This window comes from Salmo salar, chromosome ssa26 (assembly GCF_905237065.1).
Source record: "Salmo salar chromosome ssa26, Ssal_v3.1, whole genome shotgun sequence".
NCBI classification, from domain to species: Eukaryota; Metazoa; Chordata; class Actinopteri; order Salmoniformes; family Salmonidae; genus Salmo; species Salmo salar.
The window spans coordinates 51,308,880-51,332,526 of record NC_059467.1 but is presented as its reverse complement, the minus strand read 5'-3'; the positions used below and the strand labels follow the sequence as shown (position 1 = coordinate 51,332,526).

Sequence of the window (23,647 nt, the reverse complement as noted above, 5' to 3'; positions counted from 1 at the left end):
GATGGTACCAGTCTGTTCTAGTCTTCTATAATAGTCTTATGATGGTACCAGTCTGTTCTAGTCTTCTATAATAGTCTTATGATGGTACCAGTCTGTTCTAGTCTTCTATAATAGTCTTATGATGGTACCAGTCTGTTCTAGTCTTCTATAATAGTCTTATGATGGTACCAGTCTGTTCTAGTCTTATGATGGTACCAGTCTGTTCTAGTCTTCTATAATAGTCTTATGATGGTACCAGTCTGTTCTAGTCTTATGATGGTACCAGTCTGTTCTAGTCTTCTATAATAGCATTATGATGGTACCAGTCTGTTCTAGTCTTCTATAATAGCATTATGATGGTACCAGTCTGTTCTAGTCTTCTATAATAGTCTTATGATGGTACCAGTCTGTTCTAGTCTTATGATGGTACCAGTCTGTTCTAGTCTTCTATAATAGTCTTATGATGGTACCAGTCTGTTCTAGTCTTCTATAATAGTCTTATGATGGTACCAGTCTGTTCTAGTCTTATGATGGTACCAGTCTGTTCTAGTCTTCTATAATAGCATTATGATGGTACCAGTCTGTTCTAGTCTTCTATAATAGTCTTATGATGGTACCAGTCTGTTCTAGTCTTCTATAATAGTCTTATGATGGTACCAGTCTGTTCTAGTCTTCTATAATAGTCTTATGATGGTACCAGTCTGTTCTAGTCTTCTATAATAGTCTTATGATGGTACCAGTCTGTTCTAGTCTTATGATGGTACCAGTCTGTTCTAGTCTTCTATAATAGTCTTATGATGGTACCAGTCTGTTCTAGTCTTCTATAATAGTCTTATGATGGTACCAGTCTGTTCTAGTCTTCTATAATAGCATTATGATGGTACCAGTCTGTTCTAGTCTTCTATAATAGTCTTATGATGGTACCAGTCTGTTCTAGTCTTCTATAATAGTCTTATGATGGTACCAGTCTGTTCTAGTCTTCTATAATAGTCTTATGATGGTACCAGTCTGTTCTAGTCTTCTATAATAGTCTTATGATGGTACCAGTCTGTTCTAGTCTTCTATAATAGTCTTATGATGGTACCAGTCTGTTCTAGTCTTCTATAATAGTCTTATGATGGTACCAGTCTGTTCTAGTCTTCTATAATAGTCTTATGATGGTACCAGTCTGTTCTAGTCTTCTATAATAGTCTTATGATGGTACCAGTCTGTTCTAGTCTTCTATAATAGTCTTATGATGGTACCAGTCTGTTCTAGTCTTCTATAATAGTCTTATGATGGTACCAGTCTGTTCTAGTCTTCTATAATAGTCTTATGATGGTACCAGTCTGTTCTAGTCTTCTATAATAGTCTTATGATGGTACCAGTCTGTTCTAGTCTTCTATAATAGTCTTATGATGGTACCAGTCTGTTCTAGTCTTCTATAATAGTCTTATGATGGTACCAGTCTGTTCTAGTCTTCTATAATAGCCTTATGATGGTACCAGTCTGTTCTAGTCTTCTATAATAGCATTATGATGGTACCAGTCTGTTCTAGTCTTCTATAATAGTCTTATGATGGTACCAGTCTGTTCTAGTCTTCTATAATAGTCTTATGATGGTACCAGTCTGTTCTAGTCTTCTATAATAGTCTTATGATGGTACCAGTCTGTTCTAGTCTTCTATAATAGTCTTATGATGGTACCAGTCTGTTCTAGTCTTCTATAATAGTCTTATGATGGTACCAGTCTGTTCTAGTCTTCTATAATAGTCTTATGATGGTACCAGTCTGTTCTAGTCTTCTATAATAGTCTTATGATGGTACCAGTCTGTTCTAGTCTTCTATAATAGTCTTATGATGGTACCAGTCTGTTCTAGTCTTCTATAATAGTCTTATGATGGTACCAGTCTGTTCTAGTCTTCTATAATAGTCTTATGATGGTACCAGTCTGTTCTAGTCTTCTATAATAGTCTTATGATGGTACCAGTCTGTTCTAGTCTTCTATAATAGCCTTATGATGGTACCAGTCTGTTCTAGTCTTCTATAATAGTCTTATGATGGTACCAGTCTGTTCTAGTCTTCTATAATAGTCTTATGATGGTACCAGTCTGTTCTAGTCTTCTATAATAGTGTTATGATGGTACCAGTCTGTTCTAGTCTTCTATAATAGTCTTATGATGGTACCAGTCTGTTCTAGTCTTCTATAATAGTCTTATGATGGTACCAGTCTGTTCTAGTCTTCTATAATAGTCTTATGATGGTACCAGTCTGTTCTAGTCTTCTATAATAGTCTTATGATGGTACCAGTCTGTTCTAGTCTTATGATGGTACCAGTCTGTTCTAGTCTTATGATGGTACCAGTCTGTTCTAGTCTTCTATAATAGCATTATGATGGTACCAGTCTGTTCTAGTCTTCTATAATAGCCTTATGATGGTACCAGTCTGTTCTAGTCTTCTATAATAGTCTTATGATGGTACCAGTCTGTTCTAGTCTTCTATAATAGCCTTATGATGGTACCAGTCTGTTCTAGTCTTCTATAATAGTGTTATGATGGTACCAGTCTGTTCTAGTCTTATGATGGTACCAGTCTGTTCTAGTCTTCTATAATAGTCTTATGATGGTACCAGTCTGTTCTAGTCTTCTATAATAGTCTTATGATGGTACCAGTCTGTTCTAGTCTTCTATAATAGTCTTATGATGGTACCAGTCTGTTCTAGTCTTCTATAATAGCCTTATGATGGTACCAGTCTGTTCTAGTCTTCTATTATAGTCTTATGATGGTACCAGTCTGTTCTAGTCTTATGATGGTACCAGTCTGTTCTAGTCTTATGATGGTACCAGTCTGTTCTAGTCTTCTATAATAGTCTTATGATGGTACCAGTCTGTTCTAGTCTATAATAGTCTTATGATGGTACCAGTCTGTTCTAGTCTTCTATAATAGCATTATGATGGTACCAGTCTGTTCTAGTCTTCTATAATAGTCTTATGATGGTACCAGTCTGTTCTAGTCTTCTATAATAGTCTTATGATGGTACCAGTCTGTTCTAGTCTTCTATAATAGTCTTATGATGGTACCAGTCTGTTCTAGTCTTCTATAATAGCATTATGATGGTACCAGTCTGTTCTAGTCTTCTATAATAGTCTTATGATGGTACCAGTCTGTTCTAGTCTTCTATAATAGTCTTATGATGGTACCAGTCTGTTCTAGTCTTATGATGGTACCAGTCTGTTCTAGTCTTCTATAATAGTGTTATGATGGTACCAGTCTGTTCTAGTCTTATGATGGTACCAGTCTGTTCTAGTCTTATGATGGTACCAGTCTGTTCTAGTCTTCTATAATAGTCTTATGATGGTACCAGTCTGTTCTAGTCTTCTATAATAGCCTTATGATGGTACCAGTCTGTTCTAGTCTTCTATAATAGTCTTATGATGGTACCAGTCTGTTCTAGTCTTCTATAATAGTCTTATGATGGTACCAGTCTGTTCTAGTCTTCTATAATAGTCTTATGATGGTACCAGTCTGTTCTAGTCTTCTATAATAGTCTTATGATGGTACCAGTCTGTTCTAGTCTTCTATAATAGTCTTATGATGGTACCAGTCTGTTCTAGTCTTATGATGGTACCAGTCTGTTCTAGTCTTCTATAATAGTCTTATGATGGTACCAGTCTGTTCTAGTCTTCTATAATAGCCTTATGATGGTACCAGTCTGTTCTAGTCTTCTATAATAGTCTTATGATGGTACCAGTCTGTTCTAGTCTTCTATAATAGCATTATGATGGTACCAGTCTGTTCTAGTCTTCTATAATAGCATTATGATGGTACCAGTCTGTTCTAGTCTTCTATAATAGTCTTATGATGGTACCAGTCTGTTCTAGTCTTCTATAATAGTCTTATGATGGTACCAGTCTGTTCTAGTCTTCTATAATAGTCTTATGATGGTACCAGTCTGTTCTAGTCTTCTATAATAGCCTTATGATGGTACCAGTCTGTTCTAGTCTTCTATAATAGCATTATGATGGTACCAGTCTGTTCTAGTCTTCTATAATAGTCTTATGATGGTACCAGTCTGTTCTAGTCTTCTATAATAGTCTTATGATGGTACCAGTCTGTTCTAGTCTTATGATGGTACCAGTCTGTTCTAGTCTTCTATAATAGCCTTATGATGGTACCAGTCTGTTCTAGTCTTCTATAATAGTATTATGATGGTACCAGTCTGTTCTAGTCTTCTATAATAGTCTTATGATGGTACCAGTCTGTTCTAGTCTTCTATAATAGTGTTATGATGGTACCAGTCTGTTCTAGTCTTCTATAATAGTCTTATGATGGTACCAGTCTGTTCTAGTCTTCTATAATAGTCTTATGATGGTACCAGTCTGTTCTAGTCTTCTATAATAGCATTATGATGGTACCAGTCTGTTCTAGTCTTATGATGGTACCAGTCTGTTCTAGTCTTCTATAATAGTCTTATGATGGTACCAGTCTGTTCTAGTCTTCTATAATAGTCTTATGATGGTACCAGTCTGTTCTAGTCTTCTATAATAGCATTATGATGGTACCAGTCTGTTCTAGTCTTATGATGGTACCAGTCTGTTCTAGTCTTCTATAATAGCATTATGATGGTACCAGTCTGTTCTAGTCTTCTATAATAGTCTTATGATGGTACCAGTCTGTTCTAGTCTTCTATAATAGCCTTATGATGGTACCAGTCTGTTCTAGTCTTCTATAATAGCATTATGATGGTACCAGTCTGTTCTAGTCTTCTATAATAGTCTTATGATGGTACCAGTCTGTTCTAGTCTTCTATAATAGCATTATGATGGTACCAGTCTGTTCTAGTCTTCTATAATAGCATTATGATGGTACCAGTCTGTTCTAGTCTTCTATAATAGCATTATGATGGTACCAGTCTGTTCTAGTCTTATGATGGTACCAGTCTGTTCTAGTCTTCTATAATAGTCTTATGATGGTACCAGTCTGTTCTAGTCTTCTATAATAGTCTTATGATGGTACCAGTCTGTTCTAGTCTTCAATACTTGCCTTCATTGACTGTCATCACAATATCTTCACCATGACATTACTGGACTTCTGAAACATACAATAGGCAGAATCTTTGATTCCTCATGTCCTCTCACCTTCTACTCGAAACTCACTGGATGGAAAGGCGAGGAGAGAAGCCAGGGGTCAAGGAAACGCAACGGACAGCGTCCCATATAAAAAAAAAAACTCAATACCGTCATCCGTCTAAAGCCCATCGCCGCTGTAGTAGGGAAAATAACATCTGAACAGCCACAGTCAAAACATCACAATGTATTTTCATTGAAGCAGGGGTCTGTATTGTGACACACTACTACAAATACAGTATCTCATGTGTGTAGGCTTTTAGGAAAATAAACCAGTTTACTAAAGATGACCTAAAACCCAGGTTGTCTTTCGTAGTACACGGTAGTGAATAACTAGTTGATTTCAACAGGCTTCTCTTTCTTTTTGCACTGAAAACCAATTTGTTTCCATATAGTATTTATTACATTTTACAACACATTTCACAAATAAGACACAGAACTCATTTTAACAGGACCATGACAGCGAGTCATGGATTTTTACATCATGCCAAAAAAGAAATACAAATCATTAAAAGTCATTTTGAAATATATATATCCTTGTATAGTTTAAACATCACATTCACTTCTCTTTTTCCCATATATAAGCACATAACATCTATTTCAACCCAGGATGTAATTTGCAATAATACCTGGACTGTTCAGGTCCAGTCATCTCATTTACAATAGGACAGAATTCCTACACACGTACTATTTATAAAGACAAGGACATAATCACACACACACACACACACACACACACACACACACACACACATATATCCTTTCCAGAGAATAACAGAACATATAAATCAGGAGGGTGAAAATTATTTCAGTAAACTCTGCTTCTCCATCTATGGACATTGTACATCACAGTATCTGGGGCTGTCCCAAATGGAACCCTATACAGTGCACTACTCTTGACCAAAACCATATAGGCCCCTGGTGAAACTAAGTGTACTACTTAGTGGATAGGGTTCCATGGTGAAACTAAGTGTACTAATTAGTGAATAGGGTTCCATGGTTAAACTAATTGCACTAATTAGTGAATAGCGTTCTATGGTCAAACGAAGTGTACTACTTAGTGGATAGGGTTCCATGGTTAAACTAAGTGCACTAATTAGTGAATAGGGTTCCATGGTCAAACTAAGTGCACTAATTAGTGAATAGGGTTCCATGGTCAAACTAAGTGTACTACTTAGTGAATAGGGTTCCATGGTTAAACTAAGTGCACTAATTAGTGAATAGGGTTCCATGGTCAAACTAAGTGCACTAATTAGTGAATAGGGTTCCATGGTCAAACTAAGTGTACTAATTAGTGAATAGGGTTCCATGGTCAAACTAAGTGCACCAATTAGTGAATAGGGTTCCATGGTCAAACTAAGTGCACTAATTAGTGAATAGGGTTCCATGGTCAAACTAAGTGTACTAATTAGTGAATAGGGTTCCATGGTCAAACTAAGTGCACTAATTAGTGAATAGGGTTCCATGGTCAAACTAAGTGCACTAATTAGTGAATAGGGTTCCATGGTCAAACTAAGTGTACTACTTAGTGAATAGGGTTCCATTGGAGACGCACACACACTTAAACCGCTGAATGTAAAGAGTCGCTTCACTTCTATAGTGACTCCAAAAACAAAGCACTCAACCAATCAAGACAGTATAGTACATTGACAGAACAAGCAACCAGCTAGGGACAAAAATACCTTTCAAACGGGGTGACAGACTCACACTGGACTCAAATAAATATCTGATCCACTTCAGCTATACAAGTCAAAAGGATGAGATCCTAAAGCTGAGAGATGGAATGGGTTTCTGTCTGAAGTGAACCTGCTGATGGCCCGTTCACTTCCTGGGCACAATAGACTGTGCCGATGATTGGTCAAAAGTAGCAAGTAGCCATCCTATAGCCCATCATTCCTTAGTGGAGTTGGCTGACTGGCTGGGGGAATGTCTCAGAGGAGGAAAACAGTGTGCTCTTCTGAAGAAGTCACTTTGACCCATGTGTGTTATAGAAGGTGCAGTATCTTTCAGAAATAAAATCAAAACCTTGTTAAATTAGGTCACTGGTTGAACGCCAGCGTTAGAGGACAGCTGGTATTTAGCATCTGTCCATGAAGAGACAAAAACAAAATGGGAGTTGGAGCACATTTACCAGTCCTAATGTAGAAGGACTAGACATGGCATCACTCAGCTATAGAAAGAAGAGTTGTCAATCTCAGATTAGAAGATACATGTGTTTGTTATTAGGACCAGCGACTGTATAGTAACTGTGGATCGGAGAGAAGCTGTGGAAGGATGGATACGTGGGATTAGAAGAGAGAGATGAAGTGTGTGTGTGTGTGTGTGTTCAGATCAGAATGTAGGGAGGTACTGGTGTGTGTGTGTGTGTGTGTGTGTGTGTGTGTGTGTTCAGATCAGAATGTAGGGAGGTACTGGTGTGTGTGTGTGTGTGTGTGTGTGTGTGTGTGTGTGTGTGTGTGTGTGTGTGTGTGTGTGTTCAGATCAGAAGATGGGGATGTAGTTGTCTATCTTGGCGCGGTGCCTCTGTGCGATACACTCAGCGATCCACACGATGTTCCTACACTCCTGCTCCTTCAGCTTGACGTAGGCATAGAACACACTGAAGTGGAACTGGTTCAGAAACGCCAGCTTGTTCAGCTTCACCTGCAGGACACAGCACATCAGGGTGGTGGGTTAACGATGACACCGGGGGTTAACGAGGACACCGGGGGTTAACGAGGACACCGGGGGTCGATCCCTGAAGACTGGGTTCAACACCACGTGGTGTAACATGTGAAACAACTAGTGATCCCTGAAGACTGGGTTCAACACCAGGTGGTGTAACATGTGAAACAACTAGTGATCCCTGAAGACTGGGTTCAACACCAGGTGGTGTAACATGTGAAACAACTAGTGATCCCTGAAGACTGGGTTCAACACCACGTGGTGTAACATGTGAAACAACTAGTGATCCCTGAAGACTGGGTTCAACACCACGTGGTGTAACATGTGAAACAACTAGTGATCGCTGAAGACTGGGTCAACACCACGTGGTGTAACATGTGAAACAACCAGTGATCCCTGAAGACTGGGTTCAACACCAGGTGGTGTAATATGTGAAACAACCAGTGATCCCTGGGTTCAACACCATGTGGTGTAACATGTGAAACAACTAGTGATCCCTGAAGACTGGGTTCAACACCACGTGGTGTAACATGTGAAACAACTAGTGATCCCTGAAGACTGGGTTCAACACCACGTGGTGTAACATGTGAAACAACTAGTGATCCCTGAAGACTGGGTTCAACACCACGTGGTGTAACATGTGACACAACTAGTGATCCCTGAAGACTGGGTTCAACACCACGTGGTGTAACATGTGAAACAACTAGTGATCCCTGAAGACTGGGTTCAACACCACGTGGTGTAACATGTGAAACAACCAGTGATCCCTGAAGACTGGGTTCAACACCAGGTGGTGTAACATGTGAAACAACTAGTGATCCCTGAAGACTGGGTTCAACACCACGTGGTGTAACATGTGAAACAACCAGTGATCCCTGAAGACTGGGTTCAACACCAGGTGGTGTAACATGTGAAACAACTAGTGATCCCTGAAGACTGGGTTCAACACCAGGTGGTGTAACATGTGAAACAACCAGTGATCCCTGAAGACTGGGTTCAACACCAGGTGGTGTAATATGTGAAACAACCAGTGATCCCTGAAGACTGGGTTCAACACCACGTGGTGTAACATGTGAAACAACCAGTGATCCCTGAAGACTGGGTTCAACACCAGGTGGTGTAACATGTGAAACAACTAGTGATCCCTGAAGACTGGGTTCAACACCACGTGGTGTAACATGTGAAACAACCAGTGATCCCTGAAGACTGGGTTCAACACCAGGTGGTGTAACATGTGAAACAACTAGTGATCCCTGAAGACTGGGTTCAACACCAGGTGGTGTAACATGTGAAACAACCAGTGATCCCTGAAGACTGGGTTCAACACCAGGTGGTGTAATATGTGAAACAACCAGTGATCCCTGAAGACTGGGTTCAACACCACGTGGTGTAATATGTGAAACAACCAGTGATCCCTGAAGACGGGGTTGAGAAACACTGGACTATAGTTCAGCCTAAAAACCAATGCAATATGAACAAAGCCAACCCCCCCCGGGCCTTCTGTTAATACTATGATGAGAGGGGAGTGTGTGTGTGTGGATATGTAGGAGTCCCGCTGCTCACCTCATGCTCAAAGAACCTGTCCTCCAGTGTCTTGTCCCCTGGGTTGCTGCCTGCTCCCTCAAACAGGAGCTTGTATTCCTGAGAGGAGAGGAGAGAGAGAGGAGTTAGCTGAGCTGGGTCACCATATGTTTTGGACCATCAAAGACTATTCATCTAAGGGATATTACTATAGCAGATGGACTGTAAAGTGACTCTTCATCTAAGGGATATTACTATAGCAGATGGACTGTAAAGCTGTAAAGTGACTATTCATCTAAGGGATATTACTATAGCAGATGGACTGTAAAGCGACTATTCATCTAAGGGATATTACTATAGCAGATGGACTGTAAAGTGACTCTTCATCTAAGGGATATTACTATAGCAGACGGACTGTAAAGCGACTCTTCATCTAAGGGATATTACTATAGCAGATGGACTGTAAAGTGACTCTTCATCTAAGGGATATTACTATAGCAGACGGACTGTAAAGCTGTAAAGTGACTATTCATCTAAGGGATATTACTATAGCAGATGGACTGTAAAGCTGTAAAGCGACTCTTCATCTAAGGGATATTACTATAGCAGACGGACTGTAAAGCGACTATTCATCTAAGGGATATTACTATAGCAGACGGACTGTAAAGCGACTATTCATTTAAGGGATATTACTATAGCAGATGGACTGTAAAGCGACTCTTCATCTAAGGGATATTACTATAGCAGATGGACTGTAAAGCGACTATTCATCTAAGGGATATTACTATAGCAGATGGACTGTAAAGCGACTATTCATTTAAGGGATATTACTATAGCAGATGGACTGTAAAGTGACTCTTCATCTAAGGGATATTACTATAGCAGACGGACTGTAAAGCTGTAAAGTGACTATTCATCTAAGGGATATTACTATAGCAGATGGACTGTAAAGCTGTAAAGCGACTCTTCATCTAAGGGATATTACTATAGCAGACGGACTGTAAAGCGACTATTCATCTAAGGGATATTACTATAGCAGACGGACTGTAAAGCGACTATTCATTTAAGGGATATTACTATAGCAGATGGACTGTAAAGTGACTCTTCATCTAAGGGATATTACTATAGCAGACGGACTGTAAAGCTGTAAAGTGACTATTCATCTAAGGGATATTACTATAGCAGATGGACTGTAAAGCTGTAAAGCGACTCTTCATCTAAGGGATATTACTATAGCAGACGGACTGTAAAGCGACTATTCATCTAAGGGATATTACTATAGCAGACGGACTGTAAAGCGACTATTCATTTAAGGGATATTACTATAGCAGATGGACTGTAAAGCGACTCTTCATCTAAGGGATATTACTATAGCAGACGGACTGTAAAGCGACTATTCATTTAAGGGATATTACTATAGCAGATGGACTGTAAAGCGACTATTCATCTAAGGGATATTACTATAGCAGACGGACTGTAAAGCGACTATTCATTTAAGGGATATTACTATAGCAGATGGACTGTAAAGCGACTATTCATCTAAGGGATATTACTATAGCAGATGGACTGTAAAGCGACTATTCATTTAAGGGATATTACTATAGCAGATGGACTGTAAAGCGACTCTTCATCTAAGGGATATTACTATAGCAGATGGACTGTAAAGCTGTCTACTTGTTCTCACATTGTTAGACTGTACATCAGCGTATGGGATAGACCTATATGTTTGTCATTGATGTTCAGGTCACAGAATAGAAAAAGACTCCGTATCCAAGCCGGGCCTGCCCGGTCAGGTTAGACTCCGTATCCAAGCCGGGCCTGCCCGGTCAGGTTAGACTCCGTATCCAAGCCGGGCCTGCCCGGTCAGGTTAGACTCCGTATCCAAGCCGGGCCTGCCCGGTCAGGTTAGACTCCGTATCCAAGCCGGGCCTGCCCGGTCAGGTTAGACTCCGTATCCAAGCCGGGCCTGCCCGGTCAGGTTAGACTCAGTATCCAAGCCGGGCCTGCCCGGTCAGGTTAGACTCCGTATCCAAGCCGGGCCTGCCCGGTCAGGTTAGACTCCGTATCCAAGCCGGGCCTGCCCGGTCAGGTTAGACTCCGTATCCAAGCCGGGCCTGCCCGGTCAGGTTAGACTCCGTATCCAAGCCGGGCCTGCCCGGTCAGGTTAGACTCCGTATCCAAGCCGGGCCTGCCCGGTCAGGTTAGACTCCGTATCCAAGCCGGGCCTGCCCGGTCAGGTTAGACTCCGTATCCAAGCCGGGCCTGCCCGGTCAGGCTAGTAGTAGTAAGGACCAGTAACTGACAGGGTATTTAGCCAGCAGGCTAGGCTAGTAGTAGTAGTAGTAAGGACCAGTAACTGACAGGGTAGTAGCCAGCAGGCTAGGCTAGTAGTAGTAGTAGTAAGGACCAGTAACTGACAGGGTAGTAGGCTAGGCTAGTAGTAGCAGTAGTAAGGACCAGTAACTGACAGGGTAGTAGCCAGTAGGCTAGGCTAGTAGTAGCAAGGACCAGTAACTTACAGGGTAGTAGTAATCGCAGTATAACTTACAGGGTAGTAGTCGGCCACAGCTTTGACCTGTTCGTAGTCGTCGGCGCGGGCAAGCTGAGCCAGCCCCTCAGGGTACAGCTTGCCACAGTGGGGGAACAGCTTGGCACGGTCCTCCTTAGACAGTTCCGTACCAAATGAGTTGATGGTGATGATGAAGGCCCTCCTGTCCGCCTCAAACTAGACACACACACAGGGAGGGGAAATAGGAAACTGATTGATTGACAGAGATTAATATACGAGAATACACTTCAAGGTGTGGGTAAAGGTTTTCTTTAAAATTGGATGGTCCAGTATAAATGACTCAAGAGAACAACCACAGTGCATTTGGAAAGTATTCAGACCCCTTGACATTTCCCACATTTTGTTACGTTACAGCCTTATTCTAACATGGATTAAATTGTTTTCTTTTCTCATCACTACACACACACACACACACAATACACGTGACGATAAAGCAAAAACAAGTTGACATTTTGCATATATATATATATATTTTTTTTAATTAAAAACGCTGTACTTTGTTGAAGCACCTTTGGCAGCGATTACAGCCTCCAGTCTTCCTGGGAATGACGATAGAAGCTTGGCACATCTGTATTTGGGGAGTTTTTATTTAACCAGGCAAGTCAGTAAAGGACAAATTCTTATTTACAATGACGGCCTAACACTGGCCAAACCCGGACGACGCTGTGCCAATTGTGCGCCACCCTATGGGACTCCCAATCACAGTCAGGTTGTGATACAGCCTGGAATCAAACCAGGGTGTCTGTAGTGACGCCTCAAGCACTGAGATGCAGGGCCTTAGACTGCTGCATCACTCGGGAGCCTAGAGTTTCTCCCATTCTTCTGCTGGATGGGGAGCGTTGTGGCACAGCTATTTTCAGGTCTCTCCAGAGATGTTCGATCCGGTTGAAGTCCGGGCTCTGACTGGACCGCTCAAGGACATTCAGAGACTCGTCCTGAAGCCACTCCTGCGTTGTCTTGGCTGTGTGCTTAGGGTCGTTGTCCTGTTGGAAGGTGAACCTTCACCCCAGTCTGAGGTCCTGAGCACTCTGGAGCGGGTTTTCATCAAGGATCTCTCTGTACTTTGCTCCGATCATCTTTCCCTCGATCCTGACTAGTCTCCCAGTCCCTGCCGCTGAAAAACATCCCCACAGCATGATGCTGCCCCTACCATGCTTCACTTTAGAGATGGTGCCAGGTTTCCTCCAGACGTGACACTTGGTATTCAGGCCAAAGAGTTCAATCTTGGTTTAATCAGACCAAATAATCTTGTTTCTCATAGTCTGAGAGTCTTCAGGTGCCATTTGGCAAACTCCAAGCGGGCTGTCATGTGCCTTTTACTGAGGAATGGCTCCCGTCTGGCCACTCTACCATAAAGGCCTGATTGGTGGAGTGCTGCAGAGATCGGAGAACCTTCCAGAAGGACAACCATCTCCACAGAGGAAGTCTGGAGCTCTGACAGATTGACCATCGGGTTCTTGGTCACCTCCCTGACCAAGGCCCTTCTCCCACGATTGCTCAGTTTGGCCGGGTGGCCAGCTCTAGGAAGAGTCTTGGTGGTTCCAAACTTCTTTCATTTAAGAATGATGGAGGCCACTGTGTTCTTGGGGACTGTCAATGCTGGAGAAATGTTTTGGTACCCTTCCCCAGATCTGTGCTTCGACACAATCCTGTCTTGGAGCTCTACGGACAATTCCTTTGACCTCATGGCTTGGTTTTTGCTCTGACATGCACTGTCCACTGTGGGACCTTATATAAACAGGTGTGTGCCTTTACAAATCATGTCCAATCAATTGAATTTACCACAGCTGGACTCCAATCAAGTTGTAGAAACATCTCAAGGATGATCAACGGAAACAGGATGCACCTGAGCTCAATATCAGGTCTCATAGCAAAGGGTCTGAATACTTATGTAAATCTGTTTTTATTTTTAATATATTTCCCGAAAATGTCTAAAAACCTGGTTTTGCTTGTCATTATGGGGTATTGTGTGTAGATTGATGAGTTTCTTTTGTAATCCATTTTAGAATAAGGCTGTAACGTAACAAAAATGTGGAAAAAGTCAAGGGGTCTGAATACTTTCCCAAAGTATCGTCTTCCCTGTGGCTCAGTTGGTAGAGCATGGTGTGTGTAACGTCATGCTCACAGACCTCTAGAATAGGACACATGGTGTCACCAGTGGTTCCTCCCAGAGTGGAGCAGAACTTGTAGAAAGCCTCCAGATAAGCCTGGAAATGAGGACACGGATAAAGTCAATGAATATCTATCTTCTGATGCATGATGTTGTTTAATAACATTGTGAATTAAAAATGTGAATGAAATCCCTTGCCCACCTTATACAGAGTATTACGGGTGAATGAAATCACTTGCTCACCTTATACAGAGTATTACGGATGATCTCGATGTTCATCTCATCCAGATCCTGCTCAGATATGCAGTCTTGGAAGAAAGCAGCTGAAGAAATGATCAGACATTCAAAAAACAGGGTTTAGAGGATGACACATTTATGAGCAAGTTGAGTTTTAGCGCCATCTAGTGTTCGCTACAGGATATAAAAACACTCCAATCTGATGTTCAAAAATTATTTTTCTTCGCATTCTCAATTCCATGAGTTCCATTAGTAAAACCGCCCCGGGACCAGTTCCATTAGTAAAACCGCCCCGGGACCAGTTCCATTAGTAAAACCGCCCCGGGACCAGTTCCATTAGTAAAACCGCCCCGGGAACAGTTCCATTAGTAAAACCGCCCCGGGACCAGTTCCATTAGTAAAACCGCCCCGGGACGGGGGAACAGTTCCATTAGTAAAACCGCCCCGGGACGGGGGACCAGTTCCACTAGTAAAACCGCCCCGGGACGGGGGAACAGTTCCATTAGTAAAACCGCCCCGGGACGGGGGACCAGTTCCACTAGTAAAACCGCCCCGGGACGGGGGAACAGTTCCATTAGTAAAACCGCCCCGGGAACAGTTCCATTAGTAAAACCGCCCCGGGACGGGGGAACAGTTCCATTAGTAAAACCGCCCCGGGAACAGTTCCATTAGTAAAACCGCCCCGGGACGGGGGACCAGTTCCACTAGTAAAACCGCCCCGGGACCAGTTCCATTAGTAAAACCGCCCCGGGACGGGGGAACAGTTCCACTAGTAAAACCGCCCCGGGACCAGTTCCATTAGTAAAACCGCCCCGGGACCAGTTCCATTAGTAAAACCGCCCCGGGACCAAGTTCCATTAGTAAAACCGCCCGGGACCAAGTTCCATTAGTAAAACCGCCCGGGACCAAGTTCCATTAGTAAAACCGCCCCGGGACCAAGTTCCATTAGTAAAACCGCCCCGGGACCAAGTTCCATTAGTAAAACCGCCCCGGGACCAAGTTCCATTAGTAAAACCGCCCCGGGACCAAGTTCCATTAGTAAAACCGCCCCGGGACCAAGTTCCATTAGTAAAACCGCCCCGGGACCAAGTTCCATTAGTAAAACCGCCCCGGGACCAAGTTCCATTAGTAAAACCGCCCCGGGACGGGGGAACAGTTCCATTAGATTTTTGGTCATTGATCTACACAAAATACTCTCATGTCAAAGTGGAAGAAAAATGCTAACATTCTTAACACAATTAATGAAAAATAAAACAAATATACCTTAATTAGATAAGTATTCAACCCCGAGTCAATACGTTAGATAAGTATTCACCCCCCTAGTCAACATGTTAGAATAGATAAGTATTCACCCCCCTAGTCAACATGTTAGAATAGATAAGTATTCACCCCCCTAGTCAACATGTTAGAATAGATAAGTATTCACCCCCCTAGTCAACATGTTAGAATAGATAAGTATTCACCCCCCTAGTCAACATGTTAGAATAGATAAGTATTCAACCCCGAGTCAATACAATAGATTAGATAAGTATTCAACACGTTAGATTAGATAAGTATTCAACCCCGAGTCAATACATTAGAAACACTTTGGCAGCGACTACAGCTGTGAGTCTTCACAGTTAAATATTGTTCTATCCCACTTTGTCACGCAACAAAACGTGAAAACCTCCAAGGAGGGTGAATACTTATGATACCCACTGTCCAGAGCCTTGGTCTAATGTAGTGCACTACATGAATAGGGCTCTGGTCTAATGTAGTGCACTACATGAATAGGGCCCTTAATTAATTCCTACCTAGATGTGTGTGTATATGTTGTGTAATTTGTTAGATATTACTAGTTAGATATTACTGCACTGTCGGAGCTAGAAACACAAGCATTTCACTACACCTGCAATAACATCTGCTAATCACATGTATGTGACCAATAAAATTAGATTTTTTAAATAGGGAATATGGCCCTGGTCTATAGTAGTACCACTATATAGGGCTCTGGTCTATAGTAGTACCACTATATAGGGAATATGGCTCTGGTCTATAGTAGTACCACTATATAGGGAATAGGGCTCTGGTCTATAGTAGTACCACTATATAGGGAATAGGGCTCTGGTCTATAGTACTACCACTATATAGGAAATAGGGCTCTGGTCTATAGTAGTGTACTATATAGGGAATAGGGCTCTGGTCTATAGTAGTACCACTATATAGGGAATAGGGCTCTGGTCTATAGTAGTACCACTATATAGGGAATAGGGCTCTGGTCTATAGTAGTACCACTATATAGGGAATAGGGCTCTGGTCTACAGTAGTACCACTATATAGGGAATAGGGCTCTGGTCTATAGTAGTGTACTATATAGGGAATAGGGCCCTGGTCTATAGTAGTTCCACTATATAGGGAATAGGGCTCTGGTCTATAGTAGTACCACTATATAGGGAATAGGGCTCTGGTCTACAGTAGTACCACTATATAGGGAATAGGGCTCTGGTCTATAGTAGTGTACTATATAGGGAATAGGGCCCTGGTCTATAGTAGTTCCACTATATAGGGAATAGGGCTCTGGTCTATAGTAGTACCACTATGTAGGGAATTGGGCTCTGGTCTATAGTAGTACCACTATATAGGGAATAGGGCTCTGGTCTATAGTAGTACCACTATATAGGGAATAGGGCCCTGGTCTATAGTAGTACCACTATATAGGGAATAGGGTGCCATTTGGCATGCAGAAGTCACAGTCCTGCCTTACCCAGAGGGGTGTCGACCAGGATGGCGTTGTAAAGTTCTGCTGGGGTCTGGGCGATGTTGACAGCCTCCATCTGCTCAAAGCTGCCCAGCGGGTGGCACTTCGGTACCAGCTCAGAGATGGCCCGCTGGTGCAGGGTGCCTGTGATCAGCAGGATCACATTGTCTATCATGTAGCTGTACCTGTGAAGATGGGAGGAGAGAGAGTGCCTTTCAGTGATGACTGGGTAGTTATTAAGAGCATTGCAAATATTACATTTATTTTGCTTAGATGGTGAGAGCCAGTACGAGGGTTAAGTCTCAGGCTAGAATGAAAGGCGGACGGTGAGAGCCAGTACGAGGGTTAAGTCTCAGGCTAGAATGAAAAGGCGGACGGTGAGAGCCAGTACGAGGGTTAAGTCTCAGGCTAGAATGAAAGGCGGACGGTGAGAGCCAGTACGAGGGTTAAGTCTCAGGCTAGAATGAAAAGGCGGACGGTGAGAGCCAGTACGAGGGTTAAGTCTCAGGCTAGAATGAAAAGGCGGATGGTGAGAGCCAGTAGGAGGGTTAAGTCTCAGGCTAGAATGAAAGGCGGACGGTGAGAGCCAGTACGAGGGTTAAGTCTCAGGCTAGAATGAAAGGCGGACGGTGAGAGCCAGTACGAGGGTTCTCTCAGGCTAGAATGAAAGGCGGATGGTACGTGGGAGAGAAAAAAAATCATATGTAAAGTTCAAAAAGTCCTGGAACTCAAAATCATGAAGAGGAATTACCCAAGGAGGACGAGATGCAAAAATTACATAATACATTTAATCCACGCTCAAAAGAATTTAACAAAAAGTGAGCGCTAGTAAATAGAAAAAGAAACAGCATACGCTTCAACTTCATGTCTTCATCAATACTGTACTAACACATGAATAACACACCTGCTGGACATAACAGACCCAACAGGTGCAAGCAGATAGTCAGAGACAGGCAAATAGGGAGTCAATATAAATATAAATGTGTTTTCAATGGGGTTTCTATGTGGATCTAGATTTCTAAGGCACTTGCTTGCAGTTCCTATCGCTTCCACTGGATGTCAACAGTCTTTAGAAATTGGTTGATGTTTTTCTTTTGAGTAATGAAGAAGTACGGCTGTTCAGAACGAGGGTCGAGTCTAGTGTACTGTTGTGATATATATATATATAAGAGAAGAGTATGAAACATGGACCATCAGATGTCACATAACTGAAAAGAGATGAAAGACAGACAAATACAGTTTAACCAAATAGCTGATTGTTTCAGGCAATAATAAGACAAGGTGATATTCTAAGCCTCAATCCCCCAAAAATGCATGGGAAAGATAGGCTCAATTTAATTGGGCACCCATCTTTCCCCTTCGTTTGGGATAGAGGCTGGCAGACAGACACCAGAGAGCCTGTCAATGACTTACGTGATGAAGTCCATGAAACTTGCCAGCGGTTCATAGGACTGGTTCCTCATGTGACGGAACTCCACCACCATCTTCTCTTTGAGCTTGTCGTCGATGACGGACACGGTGAGGGGTGACGGCTCGTTGGCCAGGAAACTGCCATAGTCCGTGCTCTGCAGATGGAGCTTCAGGTCTGCATGGGGGGGACAAGACGTCTTCAGATACTAGGTAACAGCAGCTTTCAACAGACACAATAATGACATGCACAGGACAAGTACAAGCTCATGTTAATGCTGCTGTGAGAGGGCTGGATGCTAATGGCACATTAGAGCCCCGTGCACAAGGGAAGAGGCTAGCTAGCTATGTGTCCTGAATGCTTCCATTTTACAAGATGTGTTAAAAACTAATTGAGGAATACTTTGAGCAATAGTTTCAGTTCCTCATAGAAATCCCACTGTTGCTCAACCTGATGTGATTTATTTAACCTTTTATGTCGGCAGCCTGGTAATGAAGAAATCATGATCTGTTTACTTAAGTCGCACTTGAAAATGCTTACTATTTCCAGCGGCAGGTAGCCTAGTGGTTAGAGCGTTTGGCCAGTAACCAGCAGGTAGCCTAGTGGTTAGAGTGGAGGGCCAGTAACCAGCAGGTAGCCTAGTGGTTAGAGCGTTGGGCCAGTAACCAGCAGGTAGCCTAGTGGTTAGAGCGTTGGGCCAGTAACCAGCAGGTAGCCTAGTGGTTAGAGTGGAGGGCCAGTAACCAGCAGGTAGCCTAGTGGTTAGAGCGTTGGGCCAGTAACCAGCAGGTAGCCTAGTGGTTAGAGCGTTGGGCCAGTAACCAGCAGGTAGCCTAGTGGTTAGAGCGTTGGGCCAGTAACCAGCAGGTAGCCTAGTGGTTAGAGCGTTGGGCCAGTAACCAGCAGGTAGCCTAGTGGTTAGAGCGTTGGGCCAGTAACCAGCAGGTAGCCTAGTGGTTAGAGCGTTGGGCCAGTAACCAGCAGGTAGCCTAGTGGTTAGAGCGTTGGGCCAGAAACCAGCAGGTAGCCTAGTGGTTAGAGCGTTGGGCCAGAAACCAGCAGGTAGCCTAGTGGTTAGAGCGTTGGGCCAGAAACCAGCAGGTAGCCTAGTGGTTAGAGCGTTGGGCCAGAAACCAGCAGGTAGCCTAGTGGTTAGAGCGTTGGGCCAGTAACCAGCAGGTAGCCTAGTGGTTAGAGTGTTGGGCCAGTAACCAGCAGGTAGCCAGCCTAGTGGTTAGAGCGTTGGGTCAGTAACCAGCAGGTAGCCTAGTGGTTAGAGCGTTGGGCCAGAAACCAGCAGGTAGGCTAGTGGTTAGAGCGTTGGGCGAGTAACCAGCAGGTAGCCTAGTGGTTAGAGCGTTGGGCCAGTAACCAGCAGGTAGCCTAGTGGTTAGAGCGTTGGGCCAGAAACCAGCAGGTAGCCTAGTGGTTAGAGCGTTGGGCCAGTAACCAGCAGGTAGCCTAGTGGTTAGAGTGTTGGGCCAGTAACCAGCAGGTAGCCAGCCTAGTGGTTAGAGCGTTGGGTCAGTAACCAGCAGGTAGCCTAGTGGTTAGAGCGTTGGGCCAGAAACCAGCAGGTAGGCTAGTGGTTAGAGCGTTGGGCGAGTAACCAGCAGGTAGCCTAGTGGTTAGAGCGTTGGGCCAGTAACCAGCAGGTAGCCTAGTGGTTAGAGCGTTGGGCGAGTAACCCGAAAGGTTGCTAGATCGAATCCCCGACCTGACAAGGTAAAAATCTGTCGTTCTGCCCCCTGAACAAGGCAGTTAACCCACTGTTCCTAGGCCATCATTGTAAATATTGTTCTTAAATGACTTGCCTAGTTAAATAAAGGTTAAAAAAAAAAATAAGAATACAGCTGTTTTCCCCCCCAGAAGATCTCACCTAGACTTAGAATCAAGCCGTTTATCTGTCTCTGTGGCCGCTGTCACCTTGGGAACAAAGGTTGCCTACAAATACAAAGTCGCCAATGTCTTTGCAATTGTTACAAACAAGCGAAAAATGTAAAATTAAAAAACGGAGATGACTGCAGTAAAAGTAAATCCAAAAGACCTGTTCAAATCATTTTGAAAATTTCAAATTCATGTCAATTTTGTTCCATTTTGCTAATTATAGTTTACACTCTGTCATTTTTGCCTCAATATTTCAGGACGTGTTACATGATGGAAGGGGCAGTTTTTCCTCGCTGTTTCGTAGGTAAGTACCACGGTCTTGTAGTGGATGCGAGCTTCGACTGGAAGCCAGTGGAGTGTGCGGAGGAGATTCGTCAAGCCCCTATGTGTCCTGATCAAAAGTAGGGCACTATAAATAAATAGGGTGCTGTTTAACTTGCCTAGTTAAATACACACACACACACACACACACACACACACACATACGCTTGCTAACTTTCATAAACAAGTACTTCTAACCTAGTACAAACACAATTTTTCCCCACATAGGTATATAATCTGGAATAATAAAAAGACATAAAATACAAAAACAAGTCATTACTTTTGCAGAACTGGTTTGACCTCATTATCTGGGTTAAAACAATTATTGAATAATGATGGACAACTATATGATTATCCAGAATTCATGAGAACACACAACGTTACATTCACTCCTGGGGAGTATCTAATAGTTGTTAGAGCCGTCCCTAAAGGTGCTATTCTTCTCTTAGGAGAATATAAACAATACTCCCAAGTGCAACTGTTGAGGATTTTGTAGCCTCAATACAACCAGAAGGAATTGACATTTTTAAACTGTGTAATGTAATAACATGTATATGAGGAAACTATGTCAATATATCACTATTCCCTCTGCTAAAATGTACTGGAATACAGCCCTAGGACAAGTAAACTGGAACAAAGGTTCGTTGCTATCTGGTAAATATTGTATATCTAATAAGGTGAAAGAAAGTATCATACAAACTCATTCATAGAATCTACCCTGTAAAGACATTTATTATACACAGATTCAAAATATCTGTTGATAACAAATGTGTATTTTGTGGTAGTGACCCCGAAACTCTTGATCATTTATTTTGGGAGTGTTCTTATATCAGAAGATGATGGAATGAGTCAGAAGATGGAGTGAGTCGGAGCGAGTCAGAAGATGATGGAGCGAGTCAGAAGATGATGGAGCGAGTCAGAAGATTTTATTTGAAAAGAAACGACTATTAATGTTAATCGGAGAGACCCTGAAATGACGTTTTATATTGATCCAAATGATATGGACCCTGATTTATCTTTCATGGAAGATTCTTTATCCATAAAATGAAGTGGGCAGAGAACAAACCCCTCTTCACATTATTTAAGATATAATGTAAATATTATTTAGAAATGTATCAGTAAAACGTAAAAACAAAAAGCAATACACACCATAAAACTTCTTGACAAATTGAAAATTCTTCTTGATATGTAATACCCCTGTCTGTTTGGTTTATATACTCTTGTTTGTATATTTCTGTATTTGTTGTGTTCATAATAAATATATATATATATATATTTTTAAAATACAAAATAAAATATATTTATTTTTTTATAATAATAACATAACTTCCTGCCAGTGTGACGAAATAAAAGTAGGTCATTATATCAGAGGATTTGAACTCTCCGACATCATGTTACAGGAGGATTTGATCTGGTTGCTGTAACGTTGCGACAGCCGCAGATAGATAGATAGATAGATAGATAGATAGATAGATAGATAGATAGATAGATAGATAGATAGATAGATAGATAGATAGATAGATAATTTTACGTCTGTGAGACAGGGCAACTGACAGTCGCATGTCGTTCTAACAATTATAAACTGTCCTTTAAGAGTAACGTCAACCTCCTTTAGTCCACTATTGGGCTAACTGGCACGCTAGCTTCCCAGCTTCTTAAATGTAGCTAGGTAAATTAACCTTAGCAAACTAATTCAATGAATAATATCGGGTTGAGAGACAATTTCATCTCGAAATCTAGCTACCAGCCCATTTTACTCGAATTACCTACATACATACATACATACATACATACATACATACATACATACATACATACATACATACATATGATAATTCATCAGCTATTATTCATGTAAGTCGCTCTGGATAAGAGCGTCTGCTAAATGACTAAAATGTAAATGTAATGACAAAGTAACGTTAGCTAGCTAAATAACTAATACAACGACCCATCACGAGATACTAGTAACCTACTGTTATAGCTGGCTAGTTGTCATTAACGTTAGCCTGCAAACAGTTAGTATAGGTACAGTAGTAGCATGGCGACTGGCCATGTCGTCGGAAACGCCACATTTTTTTTTTAAATCCAGTAACGTTTTGAAACGTTAGCAATACCATTTGAAAAGCCACTCTGTACATTTGACAACATAGCTAGCCAGATAGCTAGCTCGCTAACGTTAGCTCCGACTCACCTTCCAGGGTTTCACACTGGACCAGATTTAGATAGTCTCCCTGTGAAAGAATTCCAGCCTTAAAACCCCTGACCAACCCTTCCAAGTAACCATTATCCACATTAAAATACAGCTCCGAGAATATAGGCATATTGAGGCCTCAAAATATATCCGTATATTGATGAAATACAACCGTTTTAGGGAAGAAAAAATAATTCTGTACAGGGTTGAGCGCAGATTACCCGGCTGTAAAAAGACACGTGATCACTCGCCACCAATATCATGTGACTCTGCTTTCGATGACGTTGAGCGCGATACCTAATGCCGCGTTCAAATCAACTAGAAACTCGGAAATAACCGACTTCAGCGCGTTCAAGATTACTGGGAACTCGGAAAGAAACGAGCTCCAACTGGGGAAAATCGTTTTCAAGTACCTGAAGTACCTAAAATGATTTGACCTATTTTCTTTTCGAGGTCCTAGTTGTCTTGAAAGCGCCAGGAGGAGGAGCTGTGGAGAGGGCTTGACAACATGCTCGGGTTGGGAAATGGCAGCGAGTAGTGTGGACGAAATGGAGAAAAAGTTGGAGAAGCAAGAGCTGTGCTGGAATGCAAACAATATGGCTGTCAGTTCTGATGATATGGAGGGGAGGATGAGGGTCAACGACCTGAATGGTCGGTAGTGGAAAGACACAGGAAGAAGAGAGACCATTATACAGAAAGACACAAGAAGAAGAGAGATCATGATACTGAAAGACACAGGAAGAAGAGAGATCATTATACTGAAAGACACAGGAAGAAGAGAGATCATGATACTGAAAGACACAGGAAGAAGAGAGATCATGATACAGAAAGACACAGGAAGAAGAGAGATCATGATACAGAAAGACACAGGAAGAAGAGAGATCATGATACTGAAAGACACAGGAAGAAGAGAGATCATGA

At 42.2% G+C, this 23,647-nt stretch overlaps 1 protein-coding gene across 1 annotated transcript; it reads right to left on the bottom strand.

The window, feature by feature from the left end:
* Positions 1-5,461: 5,461 nt before the first annotated feature.
* On the bottom strand, positions 5,462-22,989 carry atp6v0d1 (ATPase H+ transporting V0 subunit d1). Its single transcript, XM_014176683.2, has 8 exons — positions 22,727-22,989; positions 18,333-18,504; positions 16,926-17,104; positions 14,189-14,268; positions 13,965-14,042; positions 11,815-11,991; positions 9,309-9,386; positions 5,462-7,724 (listed from the first exon to the last, which is right to left on the bottom strand). Exons 1-8 carry the CDS (start codon positions 22,854-22,856, stop codon positions 7,563-7,565), a joined length of 1,056 nt encoding a protein of 351 aa, XP_014032158.1. The 5' UTR covers positions 22,857-22,989; the 3' UTR covers positions 5,462-7,562.
* Between the last annotated feature and the right edge of the window lie 658 nt (positions 22,990-23,647).

Coding starts and splice junctions, on each gene's coding strand:
- atp6v0d1 (XM_014176683.2), bottom strand. CDS start 22,856: ATGCCTATATTCTCGGAGCTGTATTTTAATGTGGATAATGGTTACTTG. Junction 17,105..18,332: donor AGTTTCATGGACTTCATCAC/GTAAGTCATTGA, acceptor CCATCTTCACAG/GTACAGCTACATGATAGACA. Junction 14,269..16,925: donor CCTGGTCGACACCCCTCTGG/GTAAGGCAGGAC, acceptor TCATTTCTTCAG/CTGCTTTCTTCCAAGACTGC.